This window comes from Balaenoptera musculus, chromosome 1 (assembly GCF_009873245.2).
Source record: "Balaenoptera musculus isolate JJ_BM4_2016_0621 chromosome 1, mBalMus1.pri.v3, whole genome shotgun sequence".
Lineage (NCBI taxonomy): Eukaryota > Metazoa > Chordata > Mammalia > Artiodactyla > Balaenopteridae > Balaenoptera > Balaenoptera musculus.
Window position 1 is genome coordinate 33,302,101 of NC_045785.1, and position 20,308 is coordinate 33,322,408.

Here is a 20,308-nt window from a genome sequence, read left to right on the forward strand (position 1 = left end):
AATGTAAGGTGGACCCAAAGATGAGAGGCAGAGGGAGGCTGTGGACAGGGCTCGTCTCACGTTATCTGGAGAGTGTCCACTTGGTGGCGCCTGTGGCTGCGATCCTCCACACCGTAGCAAGCATGGGTGTCTGCGCGAACCGCACAGGGACCCCAGCTGAGGGGCAGGGGACGGGGCAGGGGCGAGGGCTGAGCTCAGCCGTTACGTGGGAGAGGACAGGCTGTCAGGAGAACAGACTCTGGAACTCAGGGGAAGAGTGGTGTGGACGCAGCCTTCGCCATCGGGCCCCAGGACGCTCCAGCCTCAGTCTTGACTCCTCCCCTTGCCTACCAGCGGCTGCCTGTTGATTCCTGCCCATCCTTTGACAGGACCAGCCCAGCTGCCCACAGATATCTCGGGCCTGGTGTCTGTACCCTGGGACCTGTTGGCCGCTGGCCCCTGGCAGCATCCTCGGTGGCTTTGGTGCTGGAGGACAAGCACACACAGTTCTCACGCTTGGTCTGGAGGTTTCCAGCTGGGGAACTTCCCTGATGGGATGGGGTGACTTGGGGCATTAAGGTAAGGAGGCTGCAAAATAGCTGAGGGACGACAGGGGCAGGAGGGAGTGTCTGGAGTCTCCTAGGCAAGACGGTCTCCCGTGCTTTCAACTTTATTTGTAAGACAAGGGGCAAGTCACCTGTGGCTCTTCTGAGGAGGGGTCGTGGCATCGGGCACGAGGGCAGAAACTGTGTCCACTTGGCCCGCCAGTGCCACAGCCCAGAGAAGGGTCTCAGGTTGTTCCACAAAGATGCCGAAGAGGGTACTGTGGACACTTCCGCTCAGGACCAACAGCCTGGGCAACAGAGACAGAGCGGAGCCCAGGGCCACGGGCCACGCAGCTGGCAGGTGGGGAGGGGCCGCAGGTGGGGACGGGGCAGAGAGGTTCCCCAAGGATTCAGCCCTGAGCGGAGCCTGCGCTCCTCTCTTCTCTCCTGAAGTGCCTGGGTTTTTCCTTCCTGATGTTCCTGAGCACCGGAGTCAGTCTCTCCTTGTCGTGGCGATGAGGGCGGGCCCAGGAAGCTGCTGCCGGAGGCCTCTGTCCCCAGTCCCACTTCCCCACACGCCTCCCCGCTTCATGGGTGGCTGCCCTGTCGGGGTCAGTGGTGTGGTCTCACCCGCCGGACACCATTTCAGCTTCTTTGCATGACTCTAGGTCACTATTAGAAGGCTTGGCTTTGTGAAACAGTTTTAGAAGTCGAGGTTTTGGGTTTTTGTTTTTGTTTTTGTCCTCTTAAATGACGTTCAATTCTGACCCCAGAGGTTAGGGCAGCATGAGTGAAATGGTAACAAATCCTTTCCCCTTCTGCAGAATTTGACATCTGGTTACCCTTCTAGTTCTGTTCCCTTGGAAACCAGATAAAAATGGAATGTCAACCATTTCAAGGCAACAGTGCTTACGATAAAACTGACCCCTAATTGTAAATCACCTGGTCTAGGAGTGCTGTGCATAGACTGTAAATAGCCCTTCCTGCAGGGCTTCCTGAGCGCAGGGACCCAGTAGGCACGCCCCTGACGGGGACCTGGAAGCTGTGCCTATGGCACTAGGGAGTTACTGGCTGCCCTGGGGCACGATGCTTCTAAGCCAAGGTGAACCCCACTTCTCCCTAATATGTCTTATCCCCTTGCACCTGAGCTGTCACCTGGGCAACAAAGAATGGTCGTGGGTGACTGTGGGCTCTGCAAGGACTGCTCCACCGGAAAGGCCTGCTTTATGCTGGCAGGGTGTCCGGTCTGTCTGCAACATGAGCGCCACCCCCAGTGTAGCCTGTGGGAGTCGAGTCTGCACGGTTAGCAGGACCCAAGACAAAGGCTGCCTGGTGGGTGTGGCAGGCAGTGTGCTGTCTCGCACCCCTCATCAGCTATGGAGTTTGGGGCAAGTATTAGAACTTCACCTCTCTGAGCTTTAGTTTCCTCATCTTTAAAATGGGGGGACACGGTGGTTACCTCTGAGAGCTGTAAGCGAGGTTTGAGCGAGCTAACGTACACAAACAACCTAGCACCAAGAAGCCCTTAACGAGTGTTCCCTGGAAAGCTGAACGTGCCTGCTGACGAGGGACGGCGGGGGTGGGAGCCGTTTTGCTCCACAAGCCCAGCCTGGCAGCACATCTGGCCTGCCTGCATGTGCTGGTGTTACCTCCACATCCAGAAGCTTGTCGCCAGGGTCCAATAAGGCCCTCTTTGGGAGTACCCTGAATGAACAGCACAGCCTACGGGACACAGGTCCAGGAGTCTGTGGAAAATGGGCTTCTTCTAGTTCGGCAGCCCCGACCCTGACTGCTTCACGGGGCCCATGATTAGAACCTCACTGTGGCCAAGTGGAAAACACCGTGTTGGGACTAGTCGCTGGTGAGGGCTGGTAGGAGCCTTAGAGGTCTCCTCGTCTAACCCCCTCATAGCCAGACGGGCCCAAAGGAGGGAAATGACCCATCTAAAGCATCACAAAAAATAGCTGCACTGGCTGGAACCTCGGCCCTGGCCTTGGAGTCAGATTCCTGGGCTTTAAATGCCTACTTTGGCAGTTCCTGGCTATACGATCAGAACTTAAGTTTCCTCATCTATAAAGTGGGTCTGTTGTGAAGATTAAATGAGATCGTTCTAATTCAGATGGAGCAGCTGGTGGGGCACACAGCGATGTGTTAGTCATTATCAGGTTACACTGCACTGCTGCTGCCCCACACCTTCTCCTCCGGGGGCCCTTTATAAACAGGGAAGTGAGGTCCTGGACTGCAGTACCGGCCCCTGGACGGCGCCAGAGGTGCCCTGCAGGCTAGCCCGGGCTAGCCTGCATCTCTCCTCACCCCTGCCCCTGAGGCTCCTTGGAGCTGTTGACCCTAATATTGTCCTTCCTGCTCGGGCTTCCTGTGGCTGGTTCCTCCACACTGCTGTCTGGCTGCACCAGAGCACAAAGCCCTTTGAGGGCAGAGAACGGATCTCACACCATCTCCCCAGGGGCTACGCCATGCTGGGGCCCCAGTGGGCATGTGGCAGACAGCCTGTTCTCTAGGGATTGCTGGAGTCACGAGAACTCAGGGAGCATCTTGTCCAAGTTTCCTCATAGATAAAAACGAGGAGCAAAGACAAAGACAAGGGTAGTGACCTGCCCTTCGGAGGCACACTGATTACCTGTTGACTGATTACAAAGACACTGGCATCTATATTGTTTTTTATTTATAAACAAATTGACATAAAATAAGTAAGTCCAGATGGCAGCGGGGGCAGCTGTGCTGCTGACTTGCTTACAAAGGAAGCATGTGGACAGTGGAGTGGGTACAACCAGACTCCAGCCTAGAGACCCCTTTCTCCCATCCATCTTAGGGCCTTCTTGGCTTAAAATCATTGGGCCCAACCTTCTTCAGCAGAAATTCTGGCCAGGGCAAGGAGCTGCGGTGGGGACAGTGCAGGGCAGGGACTCCCATTCCCACAGATGAGGCAGAGGCTGCAGAGGGCCCAGCGGAGGAAGAGAGGCAAGGGGACAGGGACCCTAGGTAATGTCCTCTGAAAAGGGGCCACACCGCTCTGGAGAGGGCCTGTCTGGGGCCGGGGCAGGGCAGTCTCCCTCCTCCTGAAACCCAGTGTCTGGAGCGAGAGGGGTATGAACTGGAGGGCTTGCCCAAGTGCCAGAAACAATAAATTAACAATAAGAAAAGATCTTTTCTTAAAAAAGGTAGAGGTCTGCACCATGAGTTTGGAGTCTGCGGATCTCGTGAGAAGAAGGCAGGAGCCGTGGGGCAATGGGGAGCCACACCAGGCCCAGCGGGTGGTGAGGGGACCGGGCACGAGTGTCACTTCAGGGCCCCGTCTTCCGAGGCCTCAGGGGTCAGCCCCTTCCTCCATCACTTGGAAGGCGTTCAGTCTAAGCTCCTGGGGAGAGGCCGGCCAGGCCTGAGCAATAAATACAGGAGACCTCAGAGCCGAGGCAGGGCTGAGGGGAAGAGCAGCGCCAACCCGGGGCCCCATGCCCGCCTCGGCCCTTCATGGAAGGACATACCATGGCAGGAGGGGCAGTGCTGGCAGCTCCACACAGCCTCCTGGAGTCCTGAGGCAGCCTCGGACCCCACTGAGGTGCCTGGGAAGGGGCCGACGGCCCTCCTTCCTGGGAGAAGAATGGCCCCTCTGCTCGGTCCCTCGGTTGTCTAGGCTGCGTCTCCCTGTTCAGAACTTGCCCTGCTTCAGCCGGTCAATGTGGTAGGAGAGCTTGAGTGCAGGCCCCAGCTTCAGACCCATGTACTTCATCATCATGTCGCTGCGCAGCAGAAGCAGGGCCTTGCCATCGATCTCCTGCGGGGATGGAGGGAGGCGCCATCAGAGGCCTGGGTGGTCTGACCACCCAGGTTCTGACTAAAGGCCACCCAGGGAGATGCCAGCCACGTGGCAGTGAACCTGCTGCGATGCTACAGCCTACCTGTTCTCCCCAGCTTCTGTCTCCGGCCACCCCTCCCCAGCATCTACTACTGACCCCCCGGGTTAAGCGCTTCACACACGTTTATAGGAATCTCCTTTCTCTGCTGCCCGAGAGGCAGTCTCCCCGTCTCCCAAACCTCTGAGGTCAGCTCAATTCTGTCTCCTCCCAGGCGGCCTCCCCGGTCAGTGTACTTGTCACTCATCACGGACTATTTTTGTATTGACCCTCAAGGGCTATCCGGTGAGTCACCTTCCTTCCTGAGCAGCAGGGACCCCTCCGTGTGAGCCAGGCACAAAGCAGGCACTTGCTGAGCAGCTGTGAGACCTTCAGGCCTGATCTAAGAGCACCCTCCAAACCCACTGGCATGAAGGAGTAAGTGACCAGTGAGAGGTAGCAGAGCTGTTATGAGTGCCCCAAGCACAGAACAGCACCAAGCGGTAGGGGCTACAGGGAAGTGGGTTTGAGCCCCAGATGAGGAGTACGGTCACTGCAGGGGGGTCAGCAGCAGTCCCTGGCCACAGGGCCAAATGGCCACTTGAAGAGATGGGGGAGGCTCAGAGCGGAGAAAGTGGAGGATGGGGTTCTGATGAGGTAGGAGAGTTGGGGGCCACTTGGCAAGAGACTCTTTAACTCGGCCTTAGGCCACAGCAGGTAGCTAGGAGAGCAACTGCTCCTAGGAGAGTCCTGTCCCTGGGACCCAGTAGGAGTGTGGCTGAATCAGATCCTACACTAAAGGAGTGAGCTGAATTCAGTGCCCAGTGAGGGCTGTTTGGGACCCAAGATTCTGTCTCTAAGTTTGTATGGTGTCACCTGTGCTCAGTTTCAAGGGACCTAGAACAAGTATATAGCTTGTGCCCCTTTAAGAGTCTATAAGTTGCAGAAGCAAGACTCCCAGCGGACAGAGGAGAGGTCAGGCAGTGGCACCTACGTGTTTGCGAAAGAGGTCAGCATGGGGTCCAAGCTGAGGATCAGCTTCCCGGACAAACTGCATCACGTCCTCGACTGTCCACGAGGAGGGGTCCCGGCCACTCTGTCGAGAGGCATCCCGGCGGTCCGACCCTGCAGGACAGGAGGACACCTGCATAACGGGCCGGGACTGGTCTGTCACTCCCCAGCACTCTCCTTGGCCTGTCCCAATGGCCCTGTGTGACCACTGAGGCTCAGCAGTGCCAGAGCAGAGGAACCAGAGGCAACCGAGGGAGGGAAGGGTTTTCAACAAAGGGACCAAAGGCCTGAGACCCTCTTCACTCAAATCTTAAGGGTAGGTCTGATTCTGGCAATGGTTAGAAGGAATTTTAAACTGAGGTTGTGATCCAGCCTGGACCTGAATCAGGGGTAGCAATGAAGTAAGGGGATTACCTAGATTGGGGGGTGGAGGAGCTGGTAGGTGAGGCTGCTTTTGCTTTGGCTCTGGGGACCATTTCTAGAGAGACCTCGGGAGCTGGGTAAGATTATAGCCAAGTCCTTGGGGCCCAGGAAGGGAAAAAAAGTGATGGATAGTTATACCCAGTGCCTCTTCCAAGGCTGTAGCAAAGTCAGCCAAACACTTGGAGGCAGAACAGTTTTGCCTTGGCTGCCAGGAATCTCAATGTTAATTTAGTGGTCTGCTTAGAGCTTTTATCTCAATCTTGACTCAAAAACAGCCCCTCCCATTTCCCCTGTGGGATCTGAGCTCTCTGTATGATCATCACCTGCACAGATCTCTGGCATGCTTCATCCCCTCTGCCTGGAATGTGCCCCCTTCTCTCCCTTCAATTTCTCCTTTTTTTTCTGGCAAACTCCGACTTAGCTAAGCAAGGGTCGGCTTCAAGGATCAGCTCCTTTATGAAACTTTTCCGGTCTAATCCTGAAATAATTGGTCTCACAAAGCATTTCATGGATCTCTTGGTTACAGCTCAATCTCTACACACTTTCCCCCATCACATCACTCTAATAATCTTTTCTCCATAAAGCAGTCAAAACAAGCTTTAAAAAGTAATCGGATCATGTCAATAAATGCAATGGCCTCGAAATGCGTACCTGAAATAAAGTCGAACCCCTTACCATGGTCTAGAAGGTATCCCATCATCTGGCCCTTTCTATCTCCTCTCTCCCTTCCCCCCATCCTTTACTCACCAAGCTCCAGACACTCTGGCTTTCTTTCTGCCTCCTGAATAAGCCATGCTTTTATTCTTTGACCCAGACACACAATTTCCTCTGTCTAAAATTGTCTTTTCCCCACATCTTTGCATACCTGATTCCTTCTCAACATTTGGGCTTCATCTCAAATATTGATTCCTCTGAGAGGCCTTCCCTGATATCCTAATAAAAGTACTCACTCCCCACATAATCACTCTCAATCCAGTTACTCTAGTTCCCTCCACCCCCAGCACATATCACAACCTACAGTAATTTCATGCATTTATGTTTATCTGTCTTCTCCTATTCCCTGCTATGTCCTTGTGATACTGTGATTAATAAGAAGAAACATATGTATTTGTCTTCATCCCCTTTTCTGACACAGAACTCCTAAAACTCTAGGAATTTCCTAAGTGGTCTGAGAAATAAAGGTGTCTTTTGCTAATCATAGCAAGTCCCTTTTAGCCACACCTGGGTATGTTAATGAGGTGACTTTTGGAAAGCCCCTAAGGATGGGGGCCGGTTGCCAGAGGGACCAACCAGGTGACTAGAGGGTGGGAAGTTTCAGCCCCACCCCCCAATCTCTGGGGAAGGGAGAGGGGCTAGAGATTGAGTTCAATCACCAACAGCCAATGACATAAGCAACCTTGCCTATATAATGAAGTCTCCATAAAAGCCCAAAGGACAGGGCTTCAGAGAGCTTCTGGGCTGGTGAACGTGTGGAGGTACTGGGAAAGCAGTGTACCCAGGAAGGGCACAGGAGCTCCATACCCCTTCCCCCATACCTTCCCCTACACATCTCTTCCATTGGGCTGTTCCTGAATTGCATCCTTTTAATAAAAAACTGGTAATCTAGCAAGTGAACAGTTTTCCTGAGCTCTGTGAGATGCAGGTTAATCAAACCCATGGAAGGGATCACAGGAACCTCTAATTTAGAGCCAGTCAGTCAGAAGCACAGGTAACAATGTGGACTTTGAACTGGCAGCTGAAGTATGTGTGTGTGTGGGGGGTCAGTCTTGTGGGACTGAGCCCTTATCCTGTGGGGTCTGACGCTTCCTCCAGGGAGCTAGTGTCAGAACTGAGTTAAACTGCAGGAGGCCCAGCTGGCATTGCAGAATTGCTTGGTGTGTGGAGACCCAAACGTCGGCAGGGGAAGTGAAGCAGTGCTGAACAGAGTACTGAACGTGGGCAGACAGGCAGGAGGAGGGCGTTTTCCTTTCACAGCACAGAAAAGAGCGCCTGCTCTGCCACAGCAGATGTTCAGACACGTTTGCTAAGTGAATGAACGATCCTATGTAATAGTTCCATGTATATTTTTCTGTCTCCCCGCCAGACTAGGTCTGTCTTGAGGCAGGGACCTTGCCTTGCTCGTGTCGGTATCCTCACCACCCAGGAGATGCCCAGTCAACAGCTAACTGTCAGAGGTGAAACACCAGTGAAAGTAGAAAGGCCCTACTCTTCAACTATGTCTTGCAAAGGCTAAAGATCTTCTCTCATATTCCTTCATTCCGGGTCCCAGGTCTAAAAGTCGAAGCACACTTGGCTTGGCACCCCTTCTGCTCCCTGGGGAAGAGATTGGAACATACTACCTCTCAAGCTTGTAGCTGGGCACTGACCAGACCGGAGAGAAGTGTGCTGGAGCAAGCAGGGTGATTAGCGCCATAGAAATTCCAAAGGCTTTTTAGAGGGGTGGTAGACAGGGAGCTGGAGAGGGCTGTGTGAGCCAGCCACTTCTCCCTGCCCTAAAAAAAGTCCACTGCAATGCTGAGACAGAAACCAACTGCACAGATGATGGAGAGCAGGGAGCAGATACTACACATGAATATGTCCATCTTAGCTTCTTGGACCATCTTAGCTAATTCCTCTACCCAGGGGAGCTAGGAATCACACACACACACACACACACACACACACAATTATACACATACTTATATAATGATATTATAAATATATACACATATATACTCACATATAATACTATTATATATTTACATGTTTGTCTGCTAGCCTACTCCATTAGAACATACACTCCATGAGGGCAGGAGGCAGGAAGTTGCTAATTTATACAGTGGTCAGGAGAGCATCTCTGAGATGACATTTGAGCAGAGACCTTGAGCAGAAGACTGGCATGTTTAAGGGTCAGCATGGTGGCCGGTGTGCTGGAGCAGAGTGAATGAAGAGAACATGGCAGGAAATAACATCTGAGAGTATGTATGTATGTGGTGGGGCGGGACGAGTGGCAGGGCACATCACAGAGGACCTTGTAAGCCACTGACAAACCACTGGCTTTTTTGAAGGTTGGTTTTGAGCAGAGGAGTGACATGAACCAACTTATACTCTGAGTCTGCATTGATAACAGTCGTTAGGGGGGCAAGGACAGAAGCAAGGGAGACCAGTTGAAAAGGAGGCTACTATAATAGTCCAGGCAAGAGACGACTGGGATGCACCAGGTGGCGGTGGTGAGTGTGGCGGAGAGTGGCCTGATATACCCAGAACTCCCAGCAGTGTCAGTTCATTTGACCCTTAAAACAGCTTTTGAAGGAAGTATCATCATCTTTAGTTTAGAGATGAGGGAACTGAGGCCCAGAGAAGTGAAGTGACTTGCCCAGGACCACACAGCTAGGAAGGAGAGAAGTTAGTGCCCTGTCTCTGTCTTTTCCTATGCCCGTTCCTGCAGACAGACTATACCAGGATTCTCTCTCTCCACCCAATGGGCACAGCTGGTGGTCACTCTTCACGCAAGGCAGAGTGTCTCAGTCTGAGGATGACTAAGGAAGGTGGGGAGCATCCACAAGAGGCCAGACTGACAAACTGAGGCCCGACCATATGGATCAATGAAATAAGGGAGGGCATAGATTGTCATCTAAATTCTTTGAGAGAAACAATTCCAGGGCCAACCAAAAAGAATTCTCTCATAGCTTTATGAGGATCTTCAGGGTCAAAAGAGATTCAGACTGTGACTTGGCCAACAGACTCCCAGTGTATCCCAAGGGAAGAGTGGGAGACAACAGTGGCATCTGAGGCCAGTGCCAAGTGAGGCAGCCTATCAGTATGATGTCACTTATGTGTGGAATCTAAAATATGGCACAGATGAGCCCGTCTACAAAACAGAAACAGACTCACACACATAGAGATCACACTTGTGGTTGCCAAGGGGAGGGGGCGGGGGAGGGAAGGACTGGGAGTTTGGGATTCGCAGATGCCAACTATTATGTATGTCAGTAGGGTTGGATAAACAACAAGGTCCTACTGCAGAGCACAGGGAACTCTATTCAATATCCTGGGATAAACCATAATGGGAAAGATTATAAAAAAAAGAATGCCTATATGTGTATAACTGAGTCACTCTGCTGTGCAGCAGAGATTGGCACTACACTGTAAACCAACTGTACTTCAATAAAAAAAAAATAAAGTTAAAAAAAAAAGGAAGCACTCCTAACAGAAACAGGGCTTTGGGGAAGAGAACACTAATAATAACCCCCTCATACCTCGGGAATGATTTAGTTTCCAAAATGACCCCATATCCCTGCTTCCATCTGATCCATTTAACACGCCTGTGAAAAGAGCAGGTCAGTATCACCACCTCCACTTTGTGTATGAGGAACATGAAGACCTGACAGCCGAGGTGACTGAAGGCTCAAGGCAGGGCACCAACTCTCCGCTCTGCCTCTACTTCAGAGCTCCTTACGCTGCTCCATTTGGGGCCTTGCTGGGGTTAGGGTCGGGGCGGGGCATCCCAGGCTTCTCTCCCTGTCTCAGCCTTCCTGAGAACCCCCTCTGCCACTGCAGGTCTGGCTACTGGAGTCTTCTTATTCTTTCACACCTCATCCATCCCTGGACTGGGGGAGGCCACAGTGGGTGTGGAAATGGCATTCTCCTGTCTCCCCACTGCTGCTTTTAGACCATCTTCTGATGGAAGCTTGTGTTCTTCAGAGGCCAAAAACATGTACCGACCATCTGCTCTTCCTGATCACTTTCATCTGTAGATCTCTGGGTTTCTGCTCTTTGTTAAATGAAGACTTTTGGGTACTTAACTCACTACCTTCTGTTCCACCCCAATTCCTGCCATAATCCTCAGAGGCAATCCATTCGACTGCTGCCTTGCTTGCAGAGACTTTCATCTCTACTATACTTCAAATGCTTACTGCCAAGGTTACTGTCTGGTTCTTGCATCACTTGGAACAAATCCACTTTGGAATTTTAAGCATCCCCCTCTCCGACCCCAACATCCCACCTTTGCAACTCTCTTGGGACCTATGTCCCCATAATCATTATGTCACAAAGATCTTTAGCACATCAAACTTATAGTCTCCCCATCCTTCAGCCTTCTCTCAGCCTTGCTTCTTCCCCACCCTGCCCAGATCCAGTGTTGATGATCTAAACTGCTCTTCTTCCAGCTCCACTGAGTACATGCTCCCCCGCTCCCCGCCCCCTCCTGCCCTGCTAGCTCAACATAAAAACTTAACTCTCAAACTGTCTTTTTTCACCCCACATCTAGGTTTCTAAGAACCACACAAGAAAACCATAGCTCTCGTAAACTGGCAAACTAGCCTCCAAGCTCCAAGCACTGCTGGACCTTCGTGTTTCCTGCAAACCATCCCCTCCTCCTTGACCTATTTCCTCCTGTCTTCTTTATGGCTAGTCCAGTCTCCTGGCACTCTGGAGCCCTTCCCTACTCAGCCCTCTCTCCATTCCCTCATGGCCAGAGTCAATTTTCCCTCCAGTCTCAGGGAGCAAGGTGTGCCTCCTTCTGTCTTAAGACTGATCCCTAATCCTTTCTACCACCCCCAAGGCCTTACTTTCTCCTCTTTCCTATATTCTTAATTTCTTCTTCTTGGAAGGCTCAAGTTGTCTTCTGATAAACATGCCCAGCGTGCACCCACTCTAGAAGACCTTCTTTTGAAGGTCACCTCCTTTTTTCTCATCAAACCCTCCTTGATATCCCCATCCACTGCAATCTGCCCTCACCACCCTCCAGCACCACTGAAGCTGCTCTTACTAAGTTCACCAATTACTCACTAATCACCATATCCAGTAGATATTTCTCAGTCCTATTTTACTGAACCCTTTTGGGTTGTACTCGTCTTAAAACACTCTCTGTACTCCTGGCCACCACAGTATCAAATTCTTCTGTTTTTCCTCACATTTGACTACTCCTTTGTCCCCTTGGTGGGATCCTCTTCCTGTTCCCTCCTCCTGAACTTTGTTGGTCCCCAGAACTCCTTCTTTGGTCAACTGTTCTTTTCATTCTAGACATACTCCTGGGAGTTGGGTGTCATTCACCCTACAGCTTCAACTTCCATCTATTTGCTGATGACTCCCAAATATTTAATTTCAGCTCAGTCCTCTTCCCTGAGGATCAGACCTGCACAGCCACTGCCTGCTGGGTATCACCTAGATGACCCACGGGCTCCCTCCCCTTCTTTCTCTTCTGTGGTTGGTTCCCTCTCTCAGTGAATGGCACCACCATCTATCCAGTCACCCCCTCTAGAAACCTGGGAGACATTCCCACTCCTTCCTCACAACCCTTGAATCTGACTCAATTTACCTCATGGAGAGTTTTCAAATCTATTCTCTCTTCTACAAACCTTCTGCCACTGCCCTAATCTAGGCCTTTATCATTTCTGGTCTGGCCAGAAACCTAAGTAACCTCCTAAGTGGTCTCTCTACTCTTGTCCTGCCTCAGCTCCATCCACAACACAGTAGTCAATGATCTATTGGAAACACAAACCTGCTTAGGTCTTGCCTCTAAGTAAAAGTCTCCAGAGCTTCGCATTACCTATAAGATCAACTCCAAACTCTTTAATGTGGCATTTAAGGTCCTCTGTGATACAACCCCTGATGCTTCCAGGCTTTTCCCTTTGAAGTCCCAGAATTACATTTTGTTTTCCAGCAATACCAAACTGCATGTAGTTCCTGGTACAATCTGTGTTAGTTCTTACCCCTTTGCTCTTGTCCGTACTGTACTCTCTTCCCTGGAAAGCTCTCCCTCCCCTACCAATCCTAATACATTAACATAGTCAACGTTTAAAATGTCAGACACTTTCTCAAGGAAGCTTCCCCTGGATACCAAGCTTGGGTTAGGTGTTCCTTTGTGCAGTTTTCATGCAACTCAAAGTGTATCTCTTTAACCACACTCAAGATGTTGTTTTTGTTGTTTTCCAGTTATCTATTTCAGTGTTTGTCTCTCCCACAAGACTTTGAGCTCCTTAAGGACAAGAAGTGATTGATTTTTGCGTCCCCATGACAAACACAGACGGTGTTCAAATAAATGGCTCATGAATGAATGAAGGACTCCTTCCCTGTCCCTTTGGCTCTAGGTCGCTGGCTCTTAGTTTCCGTTATTCTCAAGCTAATCCCAGAGCTTCAATTGCTCCCCAGGTGCCTAGTCAGGCACAATGGTAGCCCAGACCCCAGTCCAACCTCCAGGCAGCAGGCAACAGAGTTAAGTCCTTTCTGGCCTCCCAGGGTTCAGGAAGGAAAGAAGGAAAGAATGAGAGAGGGCAGGAGAGCCAGAACTCCAAAAAGCTTACCCCTGGAGCAGAATCTGCGCACAGCCGAGGCAGTGCTCAGTGGGAGGCCACAGGATGGAAGCAAAGGCCGGTACCCAGGGTTTCGAAGATTTTGGGAGGTGCTGACAAGGTTGGTGGGATTCAAGGTGGAGTCCATTGAGTCTGAGTGTGGCTCCAAGGACCGGGCCAGACTATTTCCCAGGGCAAAGGTCTCACCTGGAAAACAGTAAAACCAGAGTTACAGCAGGGACTAGCCTGAAAGGACTGCCAGGGCACTGGCTCCCAGGAATCTGTTTGGGTGGAGTAAGAGGCAGCAAAGCAGAGAGCCCTGGGCTGGGTCACTGGATGCCTGTGTACCAGTCATGGCTCTGGCTCTCACTAGGTGGCCTTAGTCAAGCCCAGTGCCACTCTCTGGACATGGATCTCCTCAGAGACTTTTAGACTAGATGGTCTCTGAGTTTTCTTCTGGTTTGGATGTCTTAGGCTTTTTCTGACAAGGAGAACCTTAAAAAAAAAAGAAAGCTATTCTGGGAAGAGTCACCCTAACACAAGATGCTAGAGCAGGGAATAGGGGTGCTGAAGAAGAGATACATTTGCTTAGAGGAGGGCACTTTAGAAGCTGACCCTCTTAGCCAGCAGGACACCTCAGAAATGCTTCTGGATGCCTGGCTAAAGGCCTGTCTGCAAAGGATCTGCTCCTATGTTTCCTCCCCTCCTTTCCTATTTGCCTTGTTTTATGGAAACATTCCAAGGAAGCTGGGGTTGTATAGTAGTGAGACCACGGGCGTGGAGCACAGAATCTGGGTTAGAATTTGACTCAGCCACTCAGCAGACAAGGTGCTTCCCTCAGAACCTCAGTCTCCTAACCTATAACATGGGAGGCCCCTTTCTCCCAAGGGGTTTGTGAACAGCAAAAGAGAATGGCTATGAAAGCCTTCGTAAAGGGCACCTCATCCTGACATTACTACACCCAGGCCACGGCCCAACCCCACGCAGCAGCCCCTAACCGTTCCACTACAGAACCGGAAGCAGACTCCCTCTCATGGTTGGGTTCCACCCATACCAAGTCAGATCCTCTGGCCACTGCCTTCTCTGCTTATGGGACATGTCTTGGGTCCTGGACCATATCACACTGTCCTTGGTGGTTTTTCTTAGAGATTAGGTGTTTAGATAATGCTTGGGATTCATACAGGGCCTCTGATGAACACTAAATTCAAGGAAACTGTCTGGTATACAGTGAGACCTCTTTGGCAAGATGGTTTAGGATTTTAGGACTACTTTCTAATTCTCACCTAGAATTGCTTGGTAAACCATGGGATTACAGTCAAGTCTAGCACGAGACAGCTATTCATCCATATCTCAGGAAATTTAACTGATGAAGCCCTTTCCTAGAAATGATTCTGAAGAGAGAAGTCTCTGAGGCTCTAGGATACCTAAACCATATCCCACCCCATTTCTGCAGGTGAGGTTTCAGATTCCTATTTTCCAGGAGAGATGATTATAGCAATGTCCCACTTTGAGACAAGGACAGGAATCCAATCCAGGAAACAGGACGCCTGGGTTCTACTTCTGGGCTCCTGCCTCTCACTAGGTATGTGATTCAAGGCAAGATATTTGTCTTTTCTGGGTACTAGTTTCCTCATCTGTAAAATGGGGAAAACTCACCCTTTGTCATGCTGAGAACATCAAATGAGAAAACAGAATGGGATGGACTTTACAAAGGTGGGGAGTTGTATTTTATTCTTCATTCAGAGTTAGAGTGTAAATCGAAGTTCTCTGAGATAGCTCAAGAAAAAAATGAACTCTAGTTTCTGTATTTATCAGCACAGTAATAACCTCACCTTTCTAGTACTCATTTTACTCAGCAAAGACCTACTTCACGTGAGCTAACAGATGTGACGAATAATTATGATGACAATGCCAGGGGTTCACCAGATGCTGATGCAAAATCAGTAAGTGTCTCTTCTCTTGGCAATGCTAAGAATGGTAAATGAAATCTGGATTCTGAGTTGAGAGGTCTGAAAATCTGGAATGGTGGCACCTGGACTAGGCAAGGTCATTAAATCTTATCCTAATGAGATGAAGAGGAAAAATGAAGCATCATGCCCAAGGCTCTGAGAGGTCCTAGTCAGCTTAAGGCTGATCAAATGAGGCCCTGGCTGCCTTCAGTAGGATGATGCCAGGGCAGAAGACTGTAGTGCTTTCCAACTGTGCTCCACAGAGCCCTGCAGAACTCCCAGCTCCTGGGTAGAGCCTGGGCCTCATCCCAGCTTCTATCAAAACAGCTCTGGTTTTAGCTTTTATATACCAGAGTTTCATATAATCTTACCTTTGCAAAAAAAAGGAGTTCTACTGCTAAAACAAAACAAACTTTGAAACCACTGGCCCAGGGATCAGAAGCTGGGGCTGGAACACTTGAGTTCTATTTCTGGCATGATGATTAGTCAATGATCGCCACCTTTTTTCTGGGATTCAGCTTCTATAAAATGGAGATGAAATCCCTTAGCCTCACAGGATCAACATGAATTAAATTCACCATTGAATGCTGGAGACATGAGAACAATCAGCATGAGAGGGAGCTGGTTCATTCATTCAACAAACATTTGTTGAGCACCCTTTGTGTGCCAGCCACTGTGCTAGGTATGGGGTATGCAGAGGTAAACACAGACAAGGACCTTACCCTTACACAGCTATTTTCAGTGAGAAGCAGATCTTCTGAGTATCACATTGCAAGGCTGACCTTAAAAACTAGAGTTCCCAGTGGAGGATGACCAGAACGGTGGTGAGAGGCCTAGAATTCATGGCAAAGGAGAAAGAGGGTGGGCATATACAGGCTGGAGAAAAGTCAGAGGAGACAAAGACACCAAGGGCAGTCATGGGTAGAGAAGAGGGCTGGAGGTAGATTTGCTTTTTGGAAGGCAGAGAGTAGAGCAGGGGTAGGAGTTATAAGAAGGTAGATTTCAGCTCAAAAAGGAAGGCATTTGGTAATCAAAAGTATTGAACAATAAAACTGATTGCCAAAGGTGATTGTGAGCAACATATCATTAGGGGTATTTAAGCAGAAGTCAGATGAACACAACTGTCTGCTGGGCTAGATACTAGATCATCTCTAGAGCCATTTCTGCTTCTGAGATTCAAGGACTCTACGCTCAGAAGCATGCTTTCCCCTTCATGGGGGTAGACTGAATGATCAAGAAACGACTACAGTTGTGGATCTAAGAAACTTCTTACACCAACACAGGACTCAGAGGCTAGCACAGTTCTTACGTATGCTTAAGACAGACTTAAGTCTGTCCCATGTTAAAAAAATATCCTTCTCTGAACCACGTGTCCCACATCCTCTACTAAGTATCCTTTCATTCAACAAATATTATTAAGTACTTACTATGTGACAGTTAGGGTGATGGATACTGAGAATGGTGAAAAAGATAGATTTCACCCTTCCCCTCATGGAATATTTAATTTAGTGGGGAGGATGACAAAATACAAGCTCATAAAAAATAGAAACTGTTGTAAATATTCCTAAGAAAGGAATAGGGAATTAAGACAGAAAATAACAGGGGGACCTTTTTAGATGAGGAGACCCTGAGAGGCCTCCGTGGCAACTTGACAAGTTGTGCTCTGAAGAAGAGTCCAAGTGGAGGTGTGCCAGATAGTGTGCTTGGTTTTAGGGTTCAATGGAGGCCCTAAATGAATCCCAAAGCATTAGCTAAACAGTTGATTTCTAAGGAAAACTACAAAGGATAAGAATGTGGTCCAGGACTCAGGATACTCCCCACATGCAGAGAATTTTATGGGTCTGGGTAGATCACGGGAAAGGATCTGCTGTAGGTTCCCTGGTGCAATGGCTAGGGGCTGCTGCCTGGTCACATACAGAAAGACCCTGAGGTAGAAACAGCTTGGAATATTCAGGGAAATGGGGAAAAACAATATAGCTAAAAGGTAGGGAACAAAGAGATGAACTTGGAGAGGTAGGCAGGGGCCAGATCATGCAGGACACTGCAAACCAAAGTAAGACATCTGGATTTTATTAAAAGTGCATGAGAGGGACTTCCCTGGTGATCCAGTGGTTAAGAATCTGCCTTCCAATGCAGGGGAAGCAGGTTCGATCCCTGGCCGGGGAGCTAAGATGCCACATGCCGCGGGGCACCTAAGCCCACGTGCCTCAACCACTGAGCCCGTGCACTCTGGAGCCCACGTGCCATAACTGGAGAGAAGCCAGCATGCCACAATGAAGAGCCCGCGCGCTGCAATGAAAGACCCCGCATGCCACAGCAAAGATCCCGCATGCCGCAACTAAGACCCGATGCAGCCACATAAATAAATAAATAAAAGTGCATTAGAACACCACTAAAGAGTTTTAAGTGAAGGAGTGCCATAATCTAATTTATGCTTTAAGAAGACCATTTGGGCTATTAAGTAGATAATGGACCAGAGAGGAACAAGAGAGGGAGTAAGGGGACCAGATAGGCCAGAAAGGATCTCTCAGGCCAAGAGAGGGAGGATGATGGTGAAGGCAGTAGAGATGATAAGATATCCATGGATTCAAGATACATTCTGGATTTCCGCTGCTAGCTAAGGATCAGACATAGCCTACTGCTTCAAACAACTAAAAGAAAAGACAAAATATATAAAATAAGTTTTCAGACACTGGGCATTAGATAGTGCAGGATAGAGACTCCTGAAAGAGGGGAAACAAATGAGATGAGCCCTAGGCTTGCTCCCAGCTTACTGTGTGGAGAGCTTCCTGGCTACAGTGCAGGGAGGGGAAGATCAGACAGTGCCCAGTGATCTCCCTGAGTTGAGGAGTTGGAGCTGAGAGTCCAGGTAGAACATGGCAGCTAAAGTTCATAGGCCAGAGTACTGGAGAGGTGATTATAACTATATTTCATATGTTCAAGAAGGTAAAGCAAAGACTGAGCAGGTTAAGCAGACACTGAAGATATAAAAAGACCCACACTGAACTTCTAAAAGTGAAAATACAATGTTTGAGATGAAAAATACATGGGATGGATTAACAGTAGATTAGACACTGGCAAAGAAAAGATCAGCTAACTTAACCATATCTGTAGAGTTTACCCAAAGTAAAACACAGAAAAAGGGCTAAAAAATATTTTAAAAGCATCAGTAAACTGTGGGAAAATTTCAGGAGGATTAATATATGTCTAATTGGAGTCCCCAAAGGAGATGTGACAAAATATATATGAAGAATGAATGGCAGAAACTTTTTCAAATTTGATGTAAATGACAAACCCTCATATCCAAGAAGCTCAGTTAACCCCAAGCACAAGAGGCATGAAGTAAACCTCACCAAAGTACAGCATAATCAAATTGCTTAAAACCAATGATAAACAGAAAACCTAAAAAGCATCCAGAGGGAAAAGACGAATACAAGAGACCAAAGATATGAATGACAGAAGACTTCTCATCAGAGGCAACGCTAACCAGAAGACAGTAGAGCCACATCTTTAGCATGCTGAACAACAAAAAAGTCAACCTGGAATTCTAAACTCAACACAAGTGCCTTTCAAAAACAAAGACAAAAAAGAACTTTTTCAAAGCAACAAAAGCTGGAAGAACTCAACTACAGTAGACATGACTATGAGAAGTGTTACAGAAAGCCCTTTAGGCAGAGAGAAGATGATGGTATGAAATGGCTCTACACTAAAGAATGAAGAGTAGCAGAAATGGTAACTATAAAAGGGTAAATATAAAACAATTTTTTCTTATTTGAAAAAAATCTTTAAAAGGTAAATACCTGTTTAAAGTAAAATAGTAACAATGTAAAGTGGGATTTATAAAATATGTAAAAGTAAAATGGATAATAACAATAGCATAAAGGCCAGAAGGTGAGAAGCATACTGTTTTAAGGTTCTTATACTATATGGAAAGGGATATGATTATTACTTTAAAGTAGATGGTGATATGTTACAACAAATGTATAATACAAACTAAAGCAGCCACTAAAATAACAAAACAAAGACTTATAGCTGACAAGCCAACAAAAGAAATAGAACAGAATCATTAAAAAACTGGATTAATCCACAGGAAGGCAGAAAAAAGGAAAAAGGGAACACAGAACAGATGGAACAAATCTCTCCACCCACAGCTTTTCCCTTTGTTCTTTGAGTTGCTGAAAGTATAGATCTGGGCTAGCTGGTACTTTCTTTTAGATAATTACACTAATGGTTCTTTTGGTATGAAAGGCAAGGTCTGGGCATTGTGTAGAAGGGGAAAGCTGAGACAAAAGCAAACAAAATTATTTTGCACCGTAAATTAATTTGGAGTTGCCTGCTGATAGCCTGGAAGGGAGGAGGTATGGGATGGAGGGAACAGAGAAATCAGAGGGCAAAGGGAATTCCTCCAAATCTAGAATGGGTCGCAGAAAATGGCAATAGGCGGAGGCCTAAGGTGAAAGAGGCCAGTAAGATATTTGCTATAACATCTGATAAACACTAAAACAAAAATGTTAAATTGCTTCCTTTTCTTTGTGGTAAGTATCCTTCTTTCTACCCACAACCTCAGTACAAGTCTAGTACACTTAACAGACTTTGTTGGTTTTTCCTTAGGGAAATGAAGGATGAGGAGATGGATCAAACTGTTGGGGCAAAGCACTGCAGGAGAGACCGTCAACTACAGGAACTGACAGGGGAAAAAGGGATTAAGAACCAACTCAGAAGCAGGAATTCTGAGCTAGAAGTATGCACTACTATGAGGAAAATGTAACCTCATCCTGGGTTATGTGGGATGGGCGGGGGGGGGGTCATTTAATTTTATTTAGATTTGGATATCAAAGGAAAGGACAATCCCCAAATCTAGGAGGCCTTGCAGAATTCAAAAACCTCCAACTGGTTTCCCGGCCTACCTCTTGCTCTACTCCAACTATTCTCCCACACAGTAAGTACCCTGAGTGAGCTTTTGAAAACACAAATCTGATTATGTTATTTCCATAACACAATCATGGCTTTAAATACTTCAATGGGTCCTCACTGCTCAATGATATAAAGTCTGTAACCTGGTCAATTAGACCTTTTCTGCCTGGGCCTTTGCTACCACTCCAGCCTCATTGCTCACATTCTTCTTTTCTACCCTATATTTCTGAAACAAGTCAGGTTTCCTCTTGCCCCTCACAGTCTCACACGCTCAGTCAACAAGAATACTCTTCATCATTCCCCTCTTCCATCTCTTTGGGTCTGTGGCATCTTTACCTCATTATCCTACTCCTTCAGGTCCAAGT

The 20,308-nt window shown here is 48.5% G+C and overlaps 1 protein-coding gene across 13 annotated transcripts in view; it reads right to left on the bottom strand.

The window, feature by feature from the left end:
• Positions 1 to 3,186: 3,186 nt before the first annotated feature.
• Positions 3,187 to 20,308, bottom strand: part of SCMH1 (Scm polycomb group protein homolog 1) — a 200,428-nt gene continuing 183,306 nt past the window's right edge. For 11 of the 13 annotated variants that reach the window (XM_036864994.1, XM_036864929.1, XM_036865000.1 and 8 more), the window contains 3 exons: positions 13,093 to 13,287; positions 5,370 to 5,500; positions 3,187 to 4,317 (listed from right to left, as the gene is read on the bottom strand). In XM_036864994.1, the coding sequence (XP_036720889.1) occupies positions 4,192 to 4,317; positions 5,370 to 5,500; positions 13,093 to 13,287 (452 nt within the window). In that variant the 3' untranslated portion in view covers positions 3,187 to 4,191. The remainder of the gene's footprint in view (positions 4,318 to 5,369; positions 5,501 to 13,092; positions 13,288 to 20,308) is intronic. The other 2 variants (XR_005021424.1, XM_036864965.1) reach the window with 2 other exon arrangements.